General features: G+C 51.4%; 1 protein-coding gene across 4 annotated transcripts in view; it reads left to right on the forward strand.

Moving 5' to 3' along the window:
- VPS8 (VPS8 subunit of CORVET complex) overlaps window positions 1-7433 on the forward strand; it is an 86198-nt gene extending 78765 nt beyond the window's left edge. For all 4 annotated transcript variants that reach the window (XM_074877949.1, XM_074877947.1, XM_074877948.1 and 1 more), the window contains 2 exons: window positions 5902-5982; window positions 6693-7433. In XM_074877949.1, coding sequence (XP_074734050.1) covers window positions 5902-5982; window positions 6693-6842 — 231 coding nt within the window. In that variant the 3' untranslated portion in view covers window positions 6843-7433. The remainder of the gene's footprint in view (window positions 1-5901; window positions 5983-6692) is intronic.
- The last annotated feature ends 672 nt before the right edge of the window (window positions 7434-8105 follow it).

The following is an 8105-nucleotide window of genomic DNA, read 5'->3' on the forward strand; positions in this document are numbered from 1 at the left end:
CAGATGCTGGGCTGTGGCAGCCTGTTGATATTCCCACTACCTGCATCAGTCCCTGTTGCCAGGAGTTATGTGTAGTTTAGCATACTCATCCCAAGCTGAGAAAGTACCGAAAGGGTTAAGAAGGGTGCAGATGACATCCTTCTGATGTTCCTCTGAAGGAGGGGAGCAAAATAAATAGAGGCTGAAGTTTTGGTTCAGTCTGTAGTTCCCTGATGGGGGGGTATGAGAGGGAATGATGGTGTTTGCTGTAGCTGAGGGTGTCACTGGCTGTTCTGGGGGGTGGCTTTCAGAAATGCAGGTGGCAGATGAACATCTGTCTCTTGTAAATCCCTTAAATGGAAAGCTGCAGTTTCCGTGTTCCGCCTCCCTCCCCATTCCTTTTACCCTCACGTTGCACAATGAAACAGTATGTTTTGTTGGTTTATATGTGAATTGAGCATAGACAGGCTTGGGCAGCTGCAGCTGAGCTCCCAGGGCTGGAGTTGTTCTTAAGCACATTATAAACTTCCCTCTTAAATACCAGTAACTTATGGCTGCAGTGGTGTCAGGAGCTACGAAGGGGAGAGATAGCAGAGGCATCTGCTTGGGTTTTCTGTAAGGTTTGGGGTCACATTATCAATAAGCCTCTGGCAGCAGGGGTCACTAATCCTTCTTAGACCGAGTAGGACTTCTTCCTCCTTCTACATGTCTTTGCCTTCACTTTAACTTCCCTTTCTCTCCCCAAATTCCTGCCATTGAGAGAACACTTTCACCTCTTGAGTCTTCTGTGGCTGGCTCTTGTGGGATGCTGTTGAACAGCCTCTTAGCTCGTGTTTAGAAAATGAATGATTTGCCTTCATGCATGACACTTCTGTCCTTTGGGGTTCAGGCACTGACCTGGGATCAGCCTGAGCACAGGCCTGTTGTGCACCATCTTTACGTAATGTTTAATCCATGTGCTGCCATGCTTGCCTTGAAGCCTGCCACATTATAAATAAACATCTCATCTGCTGGGCCACAGTGTCCAGTGAGGATATGTGGTTTTGTGCTTATCTAATTAATCCTGAACAACATTATTGCTCCTTTGGCTGAAGGCATCAGCAGAAGTCCAAGGGAATATTCCAACAGTGCCTGGTGTAAGCACGAGCTGCTAAACAGAGCAGCTAGCAGAGGGGGAACGGAGGCATGCCAGTGTGTTTCTAGATATTTAATACAGACAGTTCTTCCTCCTTTCTCCTCAGTCACTGCAGTATCTGACATTGCAGCAGCAATGAGTCTATTAGAGCACAAATAAGCCTGTCCTCTCCCTTGCCTTGAGTGGGAGGTTTGCTCCTTAAGTTCAGCTAAGTTCAACTGGAAATAAGAGATGTCTGCCTTTCCCATTCTGCTCCTGAAGAGATCAGAGGACAGAGCTGTAGTGCAGACTTGTGCGGCAGATTGCTTCTGCTGTAGCAGTGCTGAGGGAAGGCTGCTCTGCCATGGGCTTTGGTGAGTCAGTGCTTCTGTTTGCTTGCAGCCAGCAGGTCCTGGTTTCCCCACCGCTGCCAGCCCCGGCCTGCTGCCAGCTCCTCTGCACGCTCGCAGAGGGAAGGGCTGAAACCCTGGGGAGGCTGGTCTTGAGGCACCACATTCTGCTGCTGTCGCACAGCTACAGTGCCTCTGGGATTTCCTCTGAGCAAATGTTTGCCCACTTGCCACGTTGCCCAGAGTGACTTGCGAGACTCCGTTTCCACCTCCGCAGTGATGGGCCGGTCTGCGTCTGTCCCTTAGCAGTGGTGCGTTACTCTGCAGTAGCTCTGCAGAGGTCTGCAAGCGTGCGAGGGATGTCCTGAGGTTTTTCTTTAGTTCATTAACAATTTTGTCATGTTAATGTCATTCTAGTGACTTTGGGTCAGAGCAGCTGCCTGCCTTGCTCTCTTTTTGGTTGATTGTTCCGGGTTCCTGGGAATACCATGAAAACAGCAGGTTTCTTAGTTTTACATTAATTGGCTCAACTCTCATTAAAAAACTGAATTTGGGTACCTTTTTAATGCTAGTTGGGCCATGGTGAAGTAAGTGTCCGAGTGCAGGGGAGGAATGGCAGAAGGTGGACTTGGTGTCCATCGCCTGTGGATTTGGCTCTGTAAGTGAGAGAGGTGGGTTTTGCCTTTATTCCTGGGAATTCCAAGCCTTTATTCCTAGGAATGGCAGCAAAGTCTTGTGTTTTTTTGGGGTTTTTTTGGGTTTTTTGGTGTTTTTTTTTTTTTTAAATGGTTGGAAACAGAAGTGCTGAGGTACTAACAGGCTGACTCCTGTTCTTACCTCTGACATCAGAGTGGTTCCAAAGAACGTTTATCAATATGGTGATAGGCGCTTTATATATATAAAAAAATATATATATAAAGCTTTCCCCAGGATATCTGGCTGTATCTGCCCTGTGTTATGGAGCAGACCCCTGGGGGAATGTGGGGCTCTGATGCTCTAATTGATGTAGCACTATCTTTTGTGGGAAGTATGGCTCTGAGAGGCAGCACTTGGATCTCTTGGCGTGACTGTTCACAGTGCCTCTGCTTACAACTGCTGTATGATCTGCTTTGCTTAGGCACTAGCTGATGATGGATTTTGTAGCTGTTAAATTAAAGATAATTGCAGGCTTAGGAGGACTGTGTGGTGACTACCAGAGGGGGGTGGAATATGTGCAAGCAAAATGTGCAATGGAGATTAGCATTATAGTGGTGGGATCTATGAGAACTGTAAACCAAAAAGGAATCTTTCTTCTCCTTGCTGGCCCAGCTCTCAAGGGGATAAATTGAGTCTCTTGGGTTCTGTGTCTAGTCTGAGGCCTTTCCGAGGGGGCGTAAGGACTTGGCTGGAAATGCCTTAGAGGTGCCAAACTGCTCTGTACTAACATAGACAGTAATGAGCTGGCTGCCCTGCAGTGGCACTGGAGGCAGAGGCTGTGTCGCGGGGTGAGTGAGTGGGCCGAGTGGATTCCACTAGCGCCTGAGTGCTGATGCTGGACTCTGAGAGCCCCCCTGCAGCTCTTGAATGAAAACATGCCTTTAGTGACACGGTTAAAAAAGGAAAAGGCCTGACAGCAGTTGTTTCCATGACAACAGGAAGAATTGCCTGCAATATTTCAGCTCATCAGCCTGGAGAACAGTCTGATTGATAGTTACATACGCGTGGTAGAGAGATAGCAGAAGAGGGGAGGCCAATTACATTGCATTTTCCTTGTCCTTGAATGCCTGTGGCCACAGCAACTGTGGAGGGCAGTTTTTCCTTGCTTTTTGTTTTTTTTTTTCCCCAAGTGAGAATGACCTGCGTGTCCCTTGGAAGCGCCTGTACCACCTGCCAGCTGTGGATACGTGACCCTCACTGTCATAGGCTCTCTGGTTCAAAGCCTATGTCGTGGGTGCAGGGAATATGGACATTCGGCTCCTTGATTGGTGATTAGCAAATAGTTATTTACCCTATAAAGAGTATCTTGGAGGGGGAAGAAGTGAGTTTGAGCACATGCTTCCAGCATAAGCGATCTGTACTCAGGACATTCCGCTCTCCTTGGATGAACGTCTCAAAGGCAAGATGCACGTGGCTTCAGGAGAGTAACGAAACTATTCAGGCTTCAGGAAAGCTGTGGTGGGTTCAGTGCATCTTCCCCCAGAGCACACTCCTGGGCTCGCCAGCTCTGAGCCATCTCTGGGACGTTCACATGATGAAGGGTGGGTGGCCAGACTCTGCCCTGGCTGCACTTCGCTCACAGCGGAGTCGGGAGGGGACCCTCTGGTGGAGGAGCTGCCAGAAGAGAGGGACAGGTAAAGGTGCTGTGGGAGAGCGTGAGAACACAAACCCAAGGGGCTGGGTAAAGCATTTTGCTGAGGGACAGGATGGCTCTCAGGTGGAGCAGAAGGCCCTGCCAGTGCAGGGTGGTGGGCTGCTGCTGGCGGGGAGCGTTATGTCACCTGGGGAAGCCAAAGCTGGTGCTGGTGCTCTGCATGGTGGTGGACCCATCTCCCCACAGTGTTTGTGCTCCGGATTTTGTCTGCAGTCACTTTCAAGGCAGCTCACTTCAGTTGATTTTCATTGCCCAGTTGCCAGCAGGGTTTCCCTTTTTCCTTGGGTAGTGATTAAAAATTGAATCAAAGACTAAGATAATGTGATCTCTGGCAAAATGTTGTTCCTTCTGCCCCCAGACCTTACCCCTTGCAGACCGCAGCTCATTATCCACTTCGGGCAGGGCTGCTCAGTAGGAGCCTTGTCCAAGGGGCCTTTAGCTCTGCCCGGGACACGGGCGCTACTCCGGGGCCGTGAGGCAGAGCTGCAGTGCAGACTGCAGAGTCCCCAGCAGCAGCAGCCACGGGCTGTACCTGAAACCTGGATGGCAGCGTACCCCAGGCTTAGGATAACTGCAGGCTTTAGATAATTATTGGAGCGTGCTTTCAAGGGTGTTTGCTGAGTCTTGCTGGCTCTTGTCAAGAGCTGATGGCGAGCTCTTCCAGAGAAGCTTGGGAGCCTGTCTCTGTAGCATGTGCTTATTTCCCCAAATAGTACTGGGAGTCATCTTCACAGAGCGTTTGAACGTGTTCTTCAGACACACCATGAAGCATGAGAAGTACGGAGCAAGCTGGGTGTTGCACTGCAACCCCACAGGAGAACACCTGCCCTGGGAGCAGGGCCTCGCTGCTGGTCGGAGCCTCTAATCGCAGCGAGGAACATGCTCGTGCCTGACCGGGACCGGTCCCAACGCCTGGTGACCCTGACGGGCTCTAGAGGAACAGGGAAGGCCCCTCTGCCTTCGTGGGGCCAGAAGTAGAGTCTTAATTCTGGTTGATCACACTCTTTGAAGGCAGCAATACTAGTTCTTCATCTTGGGCTTGATCCATTGCCTGAGAGAGTTTAAAGTAAATGCAACTTCAGTCAGTACCCACTGGTAGGGTTAATAGCCCTTGGGAAATGTATTTTGGGGAAAATATTTGAGAATGAACATTGAACATTCCCTTAAAAATAGATCCCTGGAGACAACAGATGCCAGATTGCTGCTCATGAGGGAGGCTGTTCTCCCTGGCTCCTGTTGTAGTTTCTTGATGATGCTTTTGCTTTGGAATATGAGCAGAAACATTCAAAATAGAAACATTGTGATGTGATAAAATGGAACAAACCTACAAGAATCCGTGATGCTCTGTCATCTCTCCCTGGGATATGTAAATGATGCCTTTTAAAGCAGTTTGAGTATGTGTGCAGCCCTCCTTGCGTTATGCTCCTGTTGCAGGCTGTGGTGCCCCTATTTGCAATTCTGTTTGTCCTTGCCTGCAACTCTGTAACTGCCCCGTTGCTGCTGGGGGGACCCTTGTACCCAACTGCTGGTACCCCCAAACGCTGACACGCACAGTCTGTGCTGGATCACAGCCTGCTGCAGCCAGTGCTGCATCGGGACCCGGCAGGCAGGCTGAGCGGGCCAGGGAGACTATCGGGAGATGACGAGAAAGGACTGGGGGGAGCTGCTGCTGCCTGGGGAGAAGCCCAGGAGAGGCAGCTCCTCCACAGAGACCCATTTACTTCTCTTCCCAGCAGGCTGTGAGGGAGTTCTCCCATCCCTTTTCTTTGTCTCTTTTTCTGCCTCTCCTTTTCTTTTTCTTCTTCCCCCAAAGGTAACTTAGTACTCTTTAGTCTGTCTGCCACCAGCTGCAGACAATAAGTTATTGTGGATGTAAGGGTATCTCTGTCCTTTGTGCAACAATAGGATTTTGGTTTTTTTCCCAAAACTAAGGTGCACACAGTGGCTTCGAGCCAGAGGAAAGATGGTTAAAAAAGCGCCTGAACAGGCTGCGGACCAGGTGCTCCAGCCAGCATCTCCAAGGACAGGAGCAGGGATGGATTTCTGTGTATATGAACGTGACATCTTGTTCTGTGTTGTTTCTGTAACCTTCTCACTCTCTTTATCAGGCAAGTTCAGAATCTCTGTTGGATCCTCAGCAAATTCAAGCTTTTGACCAACTCTGCCGACTCAACCGAGGAACCTCCAGAGTACGTACCATCTGTTTTCCTTTCGGTTTTAAATTGGTGAAGGGTGTTTTGCATGTTGTCACGCCAGATATCAGCACTGGCAGCGTGGGCTTTGGCTTTTCCCTTGGGTTTTGTTTAGTGCTGGCAATTGACTGTGCGCGGAGCTGGCTGTTTCACATCACGAGGCAGCCACGCTGCCTCTGACAGAGCTGGGGAATTCGCTGGCAGTGAAACCATGGAAATGCCTCTGGCTTTGGGGCTGGGCCTGAAAAGTGTCCACGGTGTGAGGTTTCTCTTTTTAGATTTGCAAATAACCTCCCCTCCAGACACTGTGCAGCTCCCAGGATTGCACAGAAGGCTCCCTCCTCCTGCCCCCCGCTGTTGTCCCAAGCAGAGCACAGCTCCGTCTGTCCCTTGCATTTTCCTTGTGCCTTCTGCCTGTTTTGGCTGCAGTTGGCACTTCCAGCTCTTTCTGGGATTGTTTTTCAATTATGTAACTTTAAAATAACCTGGAAGGGTGCTAAGTTCAGGACTGTTGTCCCACACTGAGGCCTATAGGGTCACTACATACCATAAATACCATTTTCTTTGCATGTGTTAAAGTTGTTCTAGTTGCTGCAGGAAAAAGGTGAGCCCCACATGAGCACTTTGCCTTTCTGCACCTTGCACGAGTGCTTCTAGGCAGCCTGCCCAGCTGCCGGACAGCGATCTGACTGGGTTTTGTCTCGCAGCTGGCTCTCCTGACAGAACTCTCTCGTGGCCATGGTGGTGAAAAGCACGGGCTGCTCAGCGTTTCCCACGGTGACCCAGCCACCAGCAGCGTCTTCCAGAACGAGAACTTCCAGCTCCACCTGGCTCCCCCTCCGCTGGCTGAAGACTAGCTCGTGCTCCTGCCTTCAGCCCTGGCAAGGCCACCGTTGGTTCCAGGTCATGGTGCCGGGGAGCCTTTCCACCACAGCGCTGGGCTTTGCTCCCCCTCTGCCGCCTTCCCCAGAGCCCGCTGTGCTGAGCTGGGGGGTTTGCAGCACTGGATCATCTCCCAGCTCCGCTGCTGCTTCTCCCTAAACCAAGGCAGGGGTGGGGCAGCTGGGCTGGAAGCTGTGAACTCTGGGGGCAAACCCAAGCGTGCCGAAGCACCGCACAGCGCTGGCTGCCTGCACTTCACCCGGAGGCAAAGCCTTTGCCAAAGCACTGAGTCAGCCCTGCTCCCCTGAAGGGGCACGGCCTGTCCTGTACCCAGAGCTTGTGTTTCACCGTGCTGTGGTGTTTTGGTGGAGTTTAAACTGTAGTAAAAGCAGCCGTTTTGCAAAGGCCTGGCATGCTGTCTCAAGGCAGCAGCCGTGGGGTCTGAGGGCACAGAACAGGCAAACCTGGAAAAGGCTGAAGAATGCAAAAATCAATACGTGTGTGAGCAAACTAAGCTGTGTATGGTGTGTTCCTACAAACTTCCATTAAAAAAGCCCTTGGTTGAACTTCCCTGCGTGAGCTGTGCACGCGGGGAGTGGGTAAGGGGACTGCTGGTTGCACAGTGCTGCTGCTTGCTGTTTTTTAGGACGATTGCCACTGAACCCTGGTAGAGAAAAATGCATCTTGTCACTGCGGGTGAAGCACAAGCCTCCCCCCTCGCCTTGTTGTACCTATGTTGGGGGGCTTGGGGGGGAGCGCGTGTGTGTAAAAAGGTGCTGTAGGCCCTCGGGGGGCTGCAGAGGGGGAGGATCGGTGTGATGGGTGCTGATGGTCAGAGGTTTGTCACTACGAAGCTCAACCTGCTGGTCTGCAGTACCGAACTGGGCAGGGTCCCTTCCCCGTGACACCCTCCTGCTGCAGCCTAAGCGTGGTGGTGCTTCTATCCTGTCACCTCTGGCTTGTGAAACACGCCCCAGAACCTGCCCTAACAGCGTGTTACTGGTCAGTGATCATTATTATCTTGCCTCTCCCCCCTATTTTGTCACTAGCACTTGGGTGTTTTGGGGTACCACACCCTGAGGGGTGCAGCCTCTCCCAGCAGAACACAGCCCCAGGCGGGTGTTGCTCTTTGCACACATGGAGCTCGTGGCTGGGCCGTGCTGAGCTCACGCTGACCAGCGGCAACACGGGGCAGCTGCCTCCAGCCATTGCAGAGCCCCTCTGGCTGGGTGCAGGGC

This window comes from Strix uralensis, chromosome 9 (assembly GCF_047716275.1).
Source record: "Strix uralensis isolate ZFMK-TIS-50842 chromosome 9, bStrUra1, whole genome shotgun sequence".
NCBI lineage: Eukaryota > Metazoa > Chordata > Aves > Strigiformes > Strigidae > Strix > Strix uralensis.